This window comes from Alligator mississippiensis, chromosome 15 (assembly GCF_030867095.1).
Source record: "Alligator mississippiensis isolate rAllMis1 chromosome 15, rAllMis1, whole genome shotgun sequence".
Classification (NCBI taxonomy): domain Eukaryota; kingdom Metazoa; phylum Chordata; order Crocodylia; family Alligatoridae; genus Alligator; species Alligator mississippiensis.
In genome coordinates this window covers 1446693-1461640 of record NC_081838.1, presented here as the reverse complement: position 1 = coordinate 1461640, position 14948 = coordinate 1446693, and the positions used below count along the sequence as shown (strand labels likewise).

The 14948-nt window shown below is 56.7% G+C and overlaps 1 protein-coding gene across 1 annotated transcript; it reads left to right on the top strand.

Moving 5' to 3' along the window:
* Positions 1 to 6113: 6113 nt before the first annotated feature.
* Positions 6114 to 14651, top strand: LOC132245634 (galectin-7-like). The gene is made up of 3 exons (XM_059718299.1): positions 6114 to 6232; positions 13749 to 13950; positions 14440 to 14651. The coding sequence occupies exons 1-3, from the start codon at positions 6153 to 6155 to the stop codon at positions 14551 to 14553; spliced, it is 396 nt and encodes a 131-aa protein (XP_059574282.1). The 5' UTR covers positions 6114 to 6152; the 3' UTR covers positions 14554 to 14651.
* Positions 14652 to 14948: the final 297 nt, after the last annotated feature.

Sequence of the window (14948 nt, the reverse complement as noted above, 5' to 3'; positions counted from 1 at the left end):
CTGCCGCAGGCAGGCCAGGCAGCACCTTGCTCTCGCTTACCCTTCAGGCACTTGCACACCGAGGCTTCCCCTCAGGCCGAGCCTCCCTGGGTGTGAGCCCACACAGGTGTCCTGGGCACTTTCCCTTGCTGGCATCTCTTTCCTCAAGCTGACACGGCTCCACACAGTTCTTTCTGTGGCCGCTCACACAGGGGTTTATCCCACTCTTACTCAGCCCATGTATCCCAAACTCAGTGGGGGATCGGTGTCCTGCTCTCTGGGCTCCCTGGGGCTCTGTCCCCACCCAAAGGGATTTGTGACGCCATCTCAAAAACTCCAAGGGCTTGTTCTAAGGGTTGCTCTCCCTGCTTGACCTTCAGGTGCTCCACTGGCCTCCAGCCACTCATGAAGTTTTCAGCAGAAACCAGAGTGATGGGACACGGTGAAGGCTCTTCCAGCCATCTTCACTTAGTGCACATCTCTTTCTACCTCCCCTCAGAGTGGGGATATACCTGGGTATAAGAGGAGTAGCCAGCCAATCCATGGGCTGCAGTTTTACTGGGCTCTCCAATCAAGTTTGGAATCTTGAATCCCCTGCTGGAGATAAGACTGGACTACAAGTTTTGTGTCCTGATTGGTACAAAACCGATGGTAGTTCCTGGCAAGGTGTCCCTGAGGGAACAATCTTCCTCAAGCATGCAGGCAGAGCCTGACGTAGGACACTCTGGAGGTAAGTGCCCCTTCAACGGCCTGGTACATCTATAATAGCACTGAGGGGGTCAGGGTGCCCCACGCACTGCATGCTTCCCCAATAATGGACAAGAGGGCACATACACCATAGACACGGACCGATCTCCAAAAGAGAGCGGGGTCACCCCGATCTTCAAGCCCCAGCACACCCTAGCACACCCAGCTGTCAGCACAGCGAACCAGCAGACGACAACCACAATACGGTTTCTTTGAACTATTTATTTCATGAAGTCAGAAGAAGAGGTCAGCAGAAGACTGAGTCACGCCGGGCTCTGCAGCTACGCCCGGTGTGCTGAAACATTCACTGCACGCAAAAAAATACCTGCCAATGACACGGCAAATGACCTGCAAGTCCCTGCCACTTGTAGGGACACTGAGGGCACTTGTGCACCTCATTGGTTTTCTCTAGCGACAGATATTCCCTAGGAGGATTTCACTCTCGCAGTGTACAACAAAGAATGACGTTACAGTTCTGTTACGTAACACGTTTAAGACTCAGAACTGGTCAGTGTGCTATTACAAGTGTAATAGTACAAGTGTAAATAGTATTACAAGTATTAGTGTGCTATTGCAAGTAAAAGACGCCAGAGGGCACCTTATGGCAATTTTACCCTCTTGATCTCCTGGTCCTGAATTACAGCAGGGGACACTTTAGGAAAGTGTTTAGCGACTGGTTTATTTTTGGGGGGACTTTTGCTTACACTCCTCCCCACCCTCCCAAATGTTCTTCCGCTCACCCAGCTATTCATTTTCAGGGGCTCTCTCCTGGTGCTCTCCCTGACAAATCTACATAAATTGGTACCCAATTTTCCCCCCTCCCATCACTTTGGGGACTGCTGGTGTGGCCAGTGGAGCCCACCCATTTTTTTCTTTATATTTTATACCTTTTATTTACCACAGCACCCCTCCCTCCTGCAGGGAGGATGTCCTCTCCTCTTCCCATATGTGCCCCTGCCCCCCCAAATCACTTTCATATGAATGTGCAAATGTCGAAGCCCCCCTTGTCCTGCTGGTCTCTGTCTAGCTCAGGAGACATCTGTGAGACATGGGACATGAAAAGGTGGGGTTGGAGTGTGTGAAGAAGTGCTTGTCATCCGGGCAGGTAAAGGGCAGCCTCCCGCCTGATCAACATCAATCAGGAACATCAAGGCAAGGCAGGCGAGATGGGCAGGTGGTTTGCCTGGAAGCAAGTGAGTTGAGACCAGCCTGGGGATGCCCCCTTGGAACAGAGCAGGACTAGTGAAATGTTAGAAATTGTTGAGCATTTCCATAAGGATGCTGATTGTTTGGTGGCACGGTTTCATGTGGCAACAGGTTCTCATCTCAAAAGCATGAGTGTACCCAAATATTAGCAACATCCTATTAACATTTCCAGTCCACAGGCAGTCGACAGTGCTCCAGCTGTATTGCTTCTCTAACTGCCTATTACCTTGTATTACTATGTACTCAATGCACGTACCTTTTTCAATGTCTGGGGGCAGGAGTTTAGGAACAGTATCCCACCCCATACTGGTGAACAAGTTAAGAGGCTGTGATGTGGATGACTACAGAGTCCGGTGGGTGGTGAATTGGCTGGAGGGTCACACCCAGAGAGTCGTGGTGGATGGGTCGGTCTCAACCTGGAAGGGTGTGGGCAGTGGGGTCCCGCAGGGCTCGGTCCTTGGACCGATACTCTTTAATGTCTTCATCAGCGACTTGGACGAGGGAGTCAAATGTACTCTGTCCAAGTTTGCAGATGACACAAAGCTATGGGGAGAAGTGGACACGCCGGAGGGCAGGGAACAGCTGCAGGCAGACCTGGATAGGTTGGACAAGTGGGCAGAAAACAACAGGATGCAGTTCAACAAGGAGAAATGCAAAGTGCTGCACCTAGGGAGGAAAAATGTCCAGCACACCTACTGCCTAGGGAATGACTTGCTGGGTGGCACAGAGGTGGAAAGGGATCTGGGAGTCCTAGTGGACTCCAAGTTGAACATGAGCCGGCAGCGTGACGAAGCCATCAGAAAAGCCAACGGCACTTTATCGTGCATCAGCAGATGCATGACGAACAGATCCAAGGAGGTGATACTTCCCCTCTATCGGGCGCTGGTCAGACCGCAGTTGGAGTACTGCGTGCAATTCTGGGCGCCGCACTTCAAGAGGGATGCAGATAACCTGGAGAGGGTCCAGAGAAGGGCCACTCGTATGGTTAAGGGCTTGCAGGCCAGGCCCTATCAGGAGCGACTAGAGAAACTGGACCTTTTCAGCCTCCGCAAGAGAAGGTTGAGAGGCGACCTTGTGGCTGCCTATAAGTTCATCACAGGGGCACAAATGGGAATTGGTGAGGTTTTATTCACCAAGGCGCCCCTGGGGGTTACAAGAAATAATGGCCACAAGCTAGCAGAGAGCAGATTTAGACTGGACATTAGGAAGAACTTCTTCACAGTTCGAGTGGCCAAGGTCTGGAACGGGCTCCCAAGAGAGGTGGTGCTCTCCCCTTCCCTGGGGGTCTTCAAGAGGAGGTTGGATAGGCATCTAGCTGGGGTCATCTAGACCCAGCACTCTTTCCTGCTTATGCAGGGGTCGGACTCAATGATCTATTGAGGTCCCTTCCGACCCTAGCATCTATGAATCTATAAATCTATATAAGGAGAAGCATAAATTCCCATTTAAAGTCACTTCTGTTCATTCTCCAAAGAATACCCAAATCACATTGCCTATTTGCAATCCAAACCCCACCCTCTTCCAACAGAATTTCCCATGCTCTCCATCCGTCCCTGTCACTGCCCATAGTCCTCAAACAACAGACATCCCTTTCCCTGAGACTCATCAACTCAGCACTCCCTCAGGTGACAGCCAGCTTTGGGCTTCGTTGTGCACTGTGCCTTTGTGCCCCGCGGCTCAGGGCACTTCTCACCTCAAAGAACTAATTAACAGCCACTGATGACCAGCAATTGGCCCTTTCCAAAGGCAGTAGAACACCCCCTAGATAATCTAGCATAAAGCATTGATAATAACACTGTGGGAGAGGAGAACCAGACACGGACCTGCCAAGCCACAAAACAAAAGCTCCACACCATGCTTTTCAACAGAGGCAGTTGGGAAGGGTGGACAATGTGGACAAAGTGCCCCCAGTGTTACCCAAGCCCTGCCACTGCCTCAGGCAGGGGCACCCTCTCCTCCACCCTTTCCCACTGAACGGGTGCTCGAGATAAGACCACCCGCAGCACTCCTAGTACACACGACTGTGTACATGGTCCCGCGCCTGCCCCTCTTGCCAGCACTGCCCCACTCTGAACGCTCCAGCTGGCAACCAGGGTTTGGGGGCCAGCACCCGGAGGGAGAGTGCGGGACATTGGTACGTTCCCAGAGGGTGGGGTCCTTCTGAAAACACCAATGATTTTTAGTGGAGATTTGAGAACGGGCTAACCGCTCAATGTCATCTCCCCCGCCAGCTGTTCCTTGCCCTGCCCCACGAGGTGCCACGACCCGGACGGAGGAGTGATACTATCAATCAGGACACTGATTCATTATGGAGGTAGTTAATGGAAAGACTTCTAAAAATCAAACTTTTGGAATTACGTCGGGAGAGAAGAAAGCCCAGTTCCTTTGATTCTTTCTTACTTTCACATGTACTAGCTGCACATGAATCCTGAGGGCCCAATGTAAAGATTTTAATTTGTCTTTTTACAGGAGCGAAAATGAGATGGGCATCCAGTTATCCTGAGACACTACTGTTATGGTCTATTATGTTATATGGTCACTTCCATACAAATAATTTCCACCCCTGCGTTCAGGCTCCCATGAGCTCATGTGACCACACCCGAATTTAGATGTTCAGCTAGGACTAAAAACAGTCCACAGGGCTGGGAAACAGAAGAGACGTTCCCAGGGAGGGTGGACAGATGGCAACAGAAGAAAGGGTAGTTTGAACTGGGGAACATCCAGACCATTGGAAGGGAGAGAGGGTCATTCAGACCTGTGGAGCAGAGAGATTAGCAGGAATTGGGGAGATGACAACGAGCCGTGAAGTCAATGGATTCCCTCACTGCTGCCTGGATAGAAATGCCGCTGCCTCTGCCAGGCCGTTGTGTTTAATTTTTGGGCAGAGCAGGAACCAAAGGAGGGCATGACTGCCCCACTGCCCCCAATCAGATCCACCCCTGGCCTGGACCAATTAGCCATCTGGGCGGCTAGGCTCGGAGGGGAACAATGTCCTCACCCCCTGCATACCCAGCTGGACTCCCTCCCTGGTGGTGACCATGTGGGTCATTGCTCCTTCTCTTCCTCATTAGCAAGGATTGTCTTTTGCTTGATGACCCACAAGAAGACCATGGAAGACCTGAGGAAACCCCACCATAATGTATCACCTATAACACGCACCGTCCCCTGCAAACCCAGCTGGGGAAGAGTGGGGTGCACCTTATACATGAGAAAAAAAGGGATCCCCACTGGTCTGGAAATGTGTGTTGGGGGAGTCATGGCTCTGGGCAATCACCACTCCCTGATACCGCATACCCAGACCTGTGGGGAGCCCCCGGGGAGCTGGTATCAGACATCCAGCTGCTGCAACTTAGGTGCCACAAAGGACAATTTTCCCCCTCCTCCTGTAACTATTCAGGCTGCCCGTCCATGCCAAGGGGCGCGCTATAAGCGGAAAGTTATGGTACTCTCCTAGCACGGCTTAATCCAGATGCTGCAGGGATGAGCAGCACAGCACAGATGGGCCCCGGCCTAAAGCTTCATTTAAACTCCCATGAAACCACTTTTCCACCCAGAAAGCCAGGGGAGGAAGGCGGTGGGGGCAGGGTTGGGGATTAAATCCTGCTCTACCAAGAGGCTCATTAAAAGCACCTCTTCCACCCAGTCCCTCCCAGTGTGCCCGCGGGTCCAGAACTGGTGCAAGCTGGGCAGTTCCTTATTGCCGGGCGATCTGGCTGCACTGCCTGACGTCAGCCGTGGAGGAGCTCCAGCACAGGGGCCAGCCCCATCCCACCCTCCCCACGGCGTGCTGCTAGCCTGGGTACGGCGTCCCTCACCGTGTGCCCTGGTTCCCCGGAAATCGGGGCCCTGGTCCAGCCCAGCTGAAGCTGGAGAGACTGGGGCTTGCATGTTCGTACCCGACGGCCCCAGGACTCAATAAGACGGGGCCCCGATCTGGGCCCCTCGTGGCAGCAGGGATAGGCAGGGCACTGCAGCAGCGGCTGAAGGAAGGGGTGGGCGGTCCCGGGGGAGGCCACTCGCTTTCCAAAACAAATTACCCTGCAGACGGTGACAGCAGGATTGGATACGAGAAGGGAGGCCAATGCTGTCAGGCGGCCTGGATAACAACCCGCCTCCTCCCATCCCCAGCTGTTAGCAAACAAGACATCCCTACGCTGGTCTAGTCCAGGGCAGGGCCTGGAGTGGCTGCGTGCTGTGTTTTGTAGTGTACAGGGTGCTCTATGTCCCCTCCTGGAGCCCCCCCGCCACCCAACAAATGGCAGCTAGGAAGTTTAGTGCACGTGATATGCGAGGAAATACGGTAAGAGCTGGTTCTGGTGCTTGCTGGGCAACAGAAGAGGTTAGATCTGCATTGGGTGGCAGCCGAGGGGAACAAGGAGCAGGCTCCCAGAGCCGTGGGGCTGGCAGGGAGCTCCAGAGGTCACGGCTACTCCAACCTTGGCCCGAGGCAGGATCCGCCCCGTCTAACCCAGGTGGAGGAAGGCAGCACGGACCAGTCTGACCAAGGGGGAAATCCCTGAGCACGGGGACAAGACCCTCCAGCCAGGACCCTGCGGGGTCGGTGCCAGCAGGAGCATTGGCACAGCCCAGTCCCATCCCCAGCCTAGGCTGCAAAAGCACCCAGCGCCTCGTGGGGAGGCTTAACCCCGCCTGACACTATAGCAGCAAGACGGAGCGGGGTGAAATTCCCTCCCAGCCCCACGCGGCAGCCAACACAGCCCCGAAGTCTGGGAGATGCCCACAGCAGAGCACAGGCATCGCTGCGCCTCCAGCCCCAGCCCCAGCAGCTGCCCACCCGCCCGGGATGGAGACCCTTGCACCACCCCGGCGCCTGCTCCCACCTCCCTGCTCCCACAGCAACGCAGGCTTTCCAGGTTTACAGTCGCTTTTGGGCCCGACTGTGTCGCGGGGACAGGTCTAGACGCGGTTTCGAAGGCGAGACCTTCTTGTGCAGCTCTCTGCCTATGGAGGTGGTCCCGGGACAGCTTGGCTCGTGGCAGCCTGGCTCGACCATCCCGGCTCCAGCGGGGCATTGGTCAGGCTCAGCTGTGGAGGAACAGTGCCGCGCAGTGGTCAGGGGAGGCAGGACCAAGGAGCCTCCGGAGGGCATGGTTCGCTTCCCAGCTCCTTATGGACAAGAAACCACCTGTCTCCGAGCCTCAGTTTCCCCCCGGCAGTGGCCTCCCCCCATGCATCAGGAGGGTTAATTCCTCGGGGTAAGGGGGGCTTGAGCCGACCACTGGCTCCTGCAGCTGGAGAAGGGCCGGCAGGGATCGCAGGGGCTTCTAGGGTCTGTTGGAGGCCTGGCAGCCCGCAAAGGGGCTGGAGGGAGAAGCTCTCTTTTCTCCCACTTGCTCCTTCCCAGAGCCACCTCCCCACTCTCCTTTTGCACTGCGGGGAAGAGAGAAGGCTGCCGGTGTCTCCTGTGACCCCACATCTTCCCCAAAGGCTTCTCTGCGCCCCCTGAGCCAGTGCACCTTTCCTGCCTCAGAGCAGCTCCATCACCGCCAAAAAAGCAAAGAAAACATTAGGGACGATTAAGAAGGGAACAATGAAGAAAGTGGCAAAGCTCGTGAGGCCCCTTTATCAACCCGCCCGTAACACTGCGCCCAGCTCTGCTCCCTGCACCTCCAGAAGGGTGGAGAAGAGCTGGCGAAGGTGCAGAGAAGGGCCCTGTGATTTCCAAGGAACTGGGACTTTGGTGCGTATCTTTTGGCTCAGTGCCCACAGCCACCCTGACTTCTTGCAGACATCACGTCCTTGCCCCTGCACACATTGTCCAGCACCAGCCGCCCTGCCGCACAGCATCGTGGGGCTGGAGGTGCATCACGGAGCTGAGGCAGAACGCTATGTGGGCACAGCCAGGATTTTGCAAAGAGGGGGCAGCTGAGCTGGGACCCCGGATCCTCACATCCTGGCTGTTGCCAAGGCAGAGATCCAGTGTGCAGTGCTGTTGGTTCAGCCCAAAAAGTGCCCACTAACATGGTGGCATCGTCCCGTGTCCCCTCCGCGCCCAGTGCGGACGGCGAGGCAGGACGTGACGAGTGACCAAACCCCTGAGGGCCCCAGAGCCGTCTGCCAAAGGGGCACGCACACAAGAAAAACAGGTGTACAACCGGCCACTCCTGTAGGGAAAAGGGAAGCCCACCCGGGTCACCCTCCCCTGCCCTTCGCCCATCCATGCCTCTGGACACAGGCCCTGGTCCCAGGCAGGCAAGTGACCCTGGGAGGAGAAGAGCCCCAGGCACCAGCTTGGAGGAAATAGGCATCGGCAGCTGCTGGGCGCAGGAGTGCGGGGCACAGCTTTGGGGTCACCATGTCCTGGACCCTCTAAGTCTGCAAAGGGAGAGGAACGGGGTAAAACCCTGCTCAGACCCCACCCCTCTCCCTTCCAGCGCTGCTCCCTGCTGCCCTGGCACATGGGAGACCGAGCAGTATAGAGCCAGGGTCTGACCCCGCACCTTGGACCCTGGATGCCCCTGGTCTGAGCGGTCCACACCATCGCATGAGGCAGAGCTGGCCTTGCGGTCCCTGGCGTGTGGGGACACTGGGCGGGCAGTATCGCCCCAGGCAGTATTGCTCAGCCCCAGTGGGCACAACTCTCCTCGGGCTGCAGCCTTGGATCTCAAGGGGCCGCGACCCCGAGAGCCCCCGGGGACGGGTCAGGAACCGTTCTTGATGTCTGATTACTGAGGACCTCAGCGAGAAGTGGGGAGTGGGTGGGTGAACAATTAACCAGCCGGGGGCTTGCACGGAAAGTGCACAGACACAATGAAGGGAAGGTGACACGTGCGGCCATGGGGAGGAGCGACCTCCCAGGAGGCGAGTCCTTCTGCCCCTCTCCCCACCTTTTTTGCCTTCTCCCACTCCTGCGATTTCCAAGGAACTGGGGTTTGGCGATGCTTATCTTTTGGCTCAGTGCCCAGAGCTGGCTTCCTCCACACGGTCACGGCCTCGGTGCCTGCACACCTTGATCAGGACCAGCCGCCCTGCCGCAAAGCCTTGTGGGCCTGTGGGTGCATCGTGGTTCATCGTCACAGAACCGGACATGGGCACAGGCAGGATTTTGGGAAGAGGAGGCAGGTGGGCTGGGACCCCGGATCCTCACATCATGGCCACAAAGCCAGAGATCCAGTGTCGCCTGCTGTTGGCTCAGCCCCAAGGGCTCCCACTACCACGGTGGCATCGTCCCGTGTCCCCTCCGCGCCCAGTGCGGACGGCGAGGCAGGACGTGACAAGCGACCAAACCCCTGAGGGCCCCAGAGCCATCTGCCAAAGGGGCACGCACACAAGAAAAACAGGTGTACAACCGGCCACTCTTGTAGGGAAAAGGGAAGCCCACCCGGGTCACCCTCCCCTGCCCTTCGCCCATCCATGCCTCCAGACACAGGCCCTGGTCCCAGGCAGGCAAGTGACCCAGGCAGAAGAGCCCCAGGCACCGGCTTGGAGGAAATAGGCATCGGCGGCTGCTGGGCGCAGGAGTGCGGGGCACAGCTTTGGGGTCACCATGTCCTGGACCCTCTAAGGCTGCAAAGGGAGAGGAACTGGGTAAAACCCTGCTCAGAACCATCCCTCCCCCGTCTAGTGCCGCTCTCTGCTGCCCTGGCACATGGGAGACCGAGCAGGATAGACCCAGGGTCTGACCCCGCACCTTGGACCCTGGATGCCCCTGGCCTGAGTGGTCCATGCCATCGCATGAGGCAGACCTGGCCTTGCGGTCCCTGGCGTGTGGGGACACTGGGCGGGCAGTATCGCCCCAGGCAGTATTGCTCAGCCCCGGTGGGCACCACTCTCCTCGGGCTGCAGCCTTGGATCTCAAGGGGCCGCGACCCCGAGAGCCCCCGGGGACGGGTCAGGAACCGTTCTTGATGTCTGATTACTGAGGACCTCAGCGAGAAGTGGGGAGTGGGTGGGTGAACAATTAACCAGCCAGGGGCTTCCACGGAAAGTGCACAGACACAATGAAGGGAAGGTGACACATGCGGCCATGGGAAGGAGCAACCTCCCAGGAGGCGAGTCCTTCTGCCTCACTCACCACCTTTATTGTCTTCTCCCAATCCTGCGATTTCCAAGGAACTGGGGTTTGGTGATGCATTTCTTTCGGCTCAGCGCCCAGAGCCACCCTGGCTTCCTCCACACGGTCACGGCCTCGGTGCCTGCACACCTTGATCAGGACCAGCCGCCCTGCCGCAAAGCCTTGTGGGCCTGTGGGGGCATCGTGGTTCCTCGTGACAGAACCGTGCATGGGCACAGGCAGGATTTTGGGAAGAGGAGGCAGGTGGGCTGGGACCCCGGATCCTCACATCATGGTCACAAAGCCAGAGATCCAGTGTCGCCTGCTGTTGGCTCAGCCCCCAGGGCTCCCACTACCACGGTGGCATCGTCCCGTGTCCCCTCCGCGCCCAGTGCAGACGGCGAGGCAGGACGTGACAAGTGGCCAAACCCTTCAGCACCCCAGAGCCGTTTGCCAAAGGGCCCACATAAAAAAGGGTCTGGGACATGCCCAGGCAGGAGGACACATACAACGAACACAGCACAGGGTTTCTCCAGTTAGACAGGTGCCAGGAGCGTGATGCCGGTTCAAGAGGGACCCGTGCTTTCGTGATGAGGGTCAGATAAAAGCCCAAGCCAATATGACGGATGGATTGTGCACTGATTTGCTAGTGTGTATAGGAAGGTGCAGAGACACACAACAAACCAGGCCAGAAGGAGTCAAGAGACGTGTCATTCATCCCGTTGGTGTTGGAGTTCAATGCACATGTCTTGTTCACGTTGATCACCCAACGTCCTGCCTCCTTGACCGTCTTGATGGCGTAGCTTGAACTGAACTAAGGTAGCTGATGCTAACAGAGAGTGTAGTAGTACAGCAATGTAAGCGTGGTATCTTGTCCTGTAAGCAACTGGAAAAATCCTCTTCGTATCATTCTGCTTGACGTAAGAGAATGAACTCTGCATAGCCTTTATGTACGAGTGTGTGTAAAAGGGTGAATGGTGAGAGAATGGCGTAGAGACGGGAGAAGAAGATTTAACTGCTCATGTAAGCAACATGGCGCCAAACATAAGTTACTGGTCAGCAAACTAATTAATAAATGGCTGAAGAATCCCTTTTGGGCCTGGGGCACAAAGGAGATAACGAGGAGAAGGAATGCACCCATCCTGCCAGGTGGGCACCAAGAGCACTCCAAGGCAGAGAGAAGCTGAAAGCCAAAGAAGAACAACCGCAAAAACAGAAGCTGGGCACGAAACCCCCCAAAAGCACTGAAACAAAGGATGCCAATCCCTATGAAAGAAGATTTGAAATTGGGGGAGTCCCTTTCTCCACCGCTGTTTCATTGGAGCACAGATGCATGTGTTCACCCCGCTCCAGGTGTTATCTTCAAATCTGCTGTCATCAAATCATCATCATCTACTCAATAAGGCTGGGTTGGCCACCCTGGGCGATATTGAGCACCTATTGCTGGTGACTATATCTGGGGGTGTGTGGATGAAATGGTTGTTTTGTGAGGTCCTGTGGCTGCACCCGAGCTAAGGTGTTCAGACAAGGATGAGGGCTCCTGGCATAAACCAAGCGGGCCGGCAGTTTAACACTGACACCAGAAGGGTTGTTTTCCTCTGCGTAGAGTGAAAGGGGGAGCTTGTGCCTACCGGGCATGGGGGGAGCGTAGAGTTCACCAGATCCACCTGGGGGCTGGGCCTGTGTTGAGGCAAAGGGAGATTGGGGGCTGTGGGGCACAGGAGTGTGGGGCACGGCCTTGGGGTCACCACGTCCTAGACCCTGGATAGCTGCGAGGGGGATAGGAACAGGGGAAAACCCTGCTCGGACCCCCTCACTCTCCCATCCAGCCTCACTCTCTGGCACCCTGGGACATGGGAGATGGGAGTGAAGGACCCGGGGTCTGAGCCAGGCCAGGGCAGCTCTGCCATTCTCATATAGAACAAGAGCCCGTGTCGAGGTGCGGGGTGGTCCTGTACCCGCGTTCCTACCTGGGCAATACTCCGGGAACTTGAGGGAAAAGCTGCCCCTTGGCAAAGTCAAACAGGGCAAAGGTGGATCTTGGAGGAAGGAGGAGGAAGGAGGAGGAGGAGATGAATCAGCAGAGGGTGGGGTTCCCCTTTCCAGGGACCAGCTTGGCATATAAGGGGCCGTCTTTGCTGCCGGACCCCAGCTGGCTGACTCGGCTGGGCAGAGAGAGACGTGCAGCGACCATGGCTCTCAAGTCTGTCACCAGCTTGGTGAGTACCAGCCCTTCCCCCTGGGTGGGGGCTCTGCCCAGGGCCCCGGGGAGCATCTGCGAGTCCGATATTTTCCACTTCTCCCAAGCGCCATCTCCTGAGCTTTCCTCTCTTTTCCCCTTCTCAGACCGCCCCCTGCTCCCTGGCTTTTCAGGATTGTTTTCACCCTGGTATGGGGGTGAGAATGCAGGGCTCTGTGCCGTGCGGCAGCCAGTGGTAAGTGACTGGACACGTAGGAGTCACTCCCGGGCGTCCACATGTGTCCACATCTGACATCAGATCCCATCTCGCCTTAATGACAGGGTGGGGTAGGGTGCTTAGGTGGTGGGGGCTGACCCCTACAGCAGGGCCCCTCAATTAACTGCACACACACCAGCACGCACATGCACACCGCCCCTCCATGAGACACGGTAGGAAGTCTCTCCGTCCCCCGGCTCAGCACAAATCCACGCCCAGGGACTCGTGCTGGGCTGTAGCAGAGCCTCTGGGCTTCTTGCCTCGCCCATAGCCTGGATCCTGCTAGCCCTGATGGTCTCCCACCATCTCCCCCCACCCCAGCCTGGTGAGGAGCCCACAGCCCACTTGTGTCCTGGCTCCTGGAAGTGCTGGGCACGGAGCTGGAGCTGCAGCTGGGACCCGGCCCCTTGGCCGAAGGGGTTCTCCCTCCTCAGACTGCTGTCCCGTGCTCCCCCAGCTGGGCCTCCCGAGCAGGTGACCAGTTTGCCCACTCTCCAGCGACTGGAAGCACTGGCCACAAGCCCCATTCAAGCACCAAGTCCTTACGTGCAATTTTGCCCAGCGACTTTGTTACTTACTCCTGGTTTGTCCCGGTGTTAACTGAAGGAATGTGTGGTCAGGTCATGACTTGTGTCGCATTAAGTGCGATTGTGTCAGGGGTCGGGATTTTATAGGATGCTTTGGACAGGGCTGATGACACCTCAGGCAGGGAGCTGGACTAGCTGTGACCACACTGCTTTAGGATGTCTAGGACTCCAGGATTGCTAATGCTTGGAGACGCATGTCTACATCTGGACATGACCAGGGCCACACTGGGTCAGACCCACGGTCCATCCAGGCCAGCGTCCCTCTCTGCTTGCGCCAGGTGTGGATGCGGTACAGAGAGAGCACCGAGCTGAGAATCTGTATAGAGTGACCCACCCCTATTCAATACCCGCCCTGGGGTCTACCACGGACCGATCTAGAGATACCCAAGGAAATCTCTCCAGCCGTCCTGTTCAACAGCCATGAATGCATCCATCCCCCATGAACCTGCATTGATCCTGGCTCTGCTCTCTGCCTCCCCCACCTCTTGTGGCCATGACTTCCACCAGGGAACGATGGTGTTTCCTTAAGAAAGTCAACTCTCTTGTTACTTTTACGCCTCTCACCTACTCATTTCAGCAGGTCCCTCCTGGTTCTAGTGTGCGGGGACTCAACGAACAGCAGCCCCATGGTCACTTGGTCCACAGCCTTCATGGTGTGATAGTCCTGTGTCAAGCTGCCTGCCAGGTTTGCGCTCCGGTTGAGGGTTGGGGTCCAGGGCTCGGGGTCTCACAGGTCTTGCCTTCTGCCTACTCTCCCAGGTTCTCTGTGAACTTCATCTGTGGGGAGGAGCCCAAATCCAATATAGCCTTTCACTTCAAGCCCCGCTTCGACCAGAACTCTGTGGTGTTCAATAGCTTCCAGAACCACAGCTGGCAGTGTGAGCAGGTGATGGAGGGGAACCCGTTCAAGCACGGGGCCTCCTTCCTGCTGGAGTTCTACATCACTGACCAGCACTTTGAGGTACTGGGGTCCAGTGGGCCATTGGGTAGGGAGGGGATTGCAGGGGGCAGTGTGGGGAGATAGGGCAGGAGCCCACAAGAAGGGCTAGTGGGATCCAGGCCAGGGGCAAGACAGGAAGGCCAGAGCCGAGGGCGGCAGAGGCTCCTCCACAGCCCAGCACCAGGGCCTGGGCTGAGAGCTGTGCCAGTTGGTGGGATGGGGAGACGTGTGGAGGGGTGGCATGTGTGTGTGCAGGTGTGGGGGTGAGTGGGGGAGTTGTAGGCAGATGGCTGTGTTTGTGTGTGGCCATCCATGTATGCGTGTGAGTGTGCATGCATGTGCCCGCCCCCCTGCCCTGCCTCTGATTACTCTGCGCAGCCCTGGAGACAAATCCCCTGCCTCCACACCCCAAACAGGGACTGGAAGAGATGTCCCCCAAAACATCCCTTCCCCGCCCACCCAGGGTCTGGATCAGACCAATGGCCTCATGCACGCCTTGCTCCCTCCCAGGTTGTTTTGAACAAGAAGGTGTTCGGGCAATTCAAGCACCGCATCCCCCTGTGTGGAGTGAAGGTCCTGGAGATCAATCCTGAGGTGCAGATTCAGAAGATTGAGCTCTTCTAGGTTGTCCCAGAACAAAGAAAACCCCAGTAATGGGGACCCTGCACTGGGGATCCTGCAGGGATCTGCTGATGGAGGTGGAGCGTTACCAATAAAGTAGCCTCTGGGCTCTCCCCTACCTGTGCCTGTGCTTCTTTGCACCTTTGCTGTACAAACGTGTGGGGCTGGTAATCCGCAGACCTTTCCCCTGGCCCTGGGGAGACTCTGTCTTCAGGGGAGGGGAATTCACAGGTGCAGGTGGGAGTTGGGAGGTGGGAGCTGTTGGGGAGCCAAGTTGGGGGATATTGGAGAGCAGTAGAGCTGTAGAGGTCACATCTAGTCCACCCTTAACCTGAGGCTCCTGCCAAACCAGCCCAGAAAAACCCAGCCCAGAAAAACCCAGTGTCAAACCTCTGAGC

What these genes read in the sequence shown, in the direction of transcription:
- LOC132245634 (XM_059718299.1), top strand. Translation starts at nt 6,153, where the DNA reads ATGTCCCCTCCTGGAGCCCCCCCGCCACCCAACAAATGGCAGCTAGGA. An exon ending in GTGATATGCGAGGAAATACG is followed by an intron (nt 6,233 to 13,748) that starts GTAAGAGCTGGT and finishes CTACTCTCCCAG; the next exon opens with GTTCTCTGTGAACTTCATCT. An exon ending in TCACTGACCAGCACTTTGAG is followed by an intron (nt 13,951 to 14,439) that starts GTACTGGGGTCC and finishes GCTCCCTCCCAG; the next exon opens with GTTGTTTTGAACAAGAAGGT.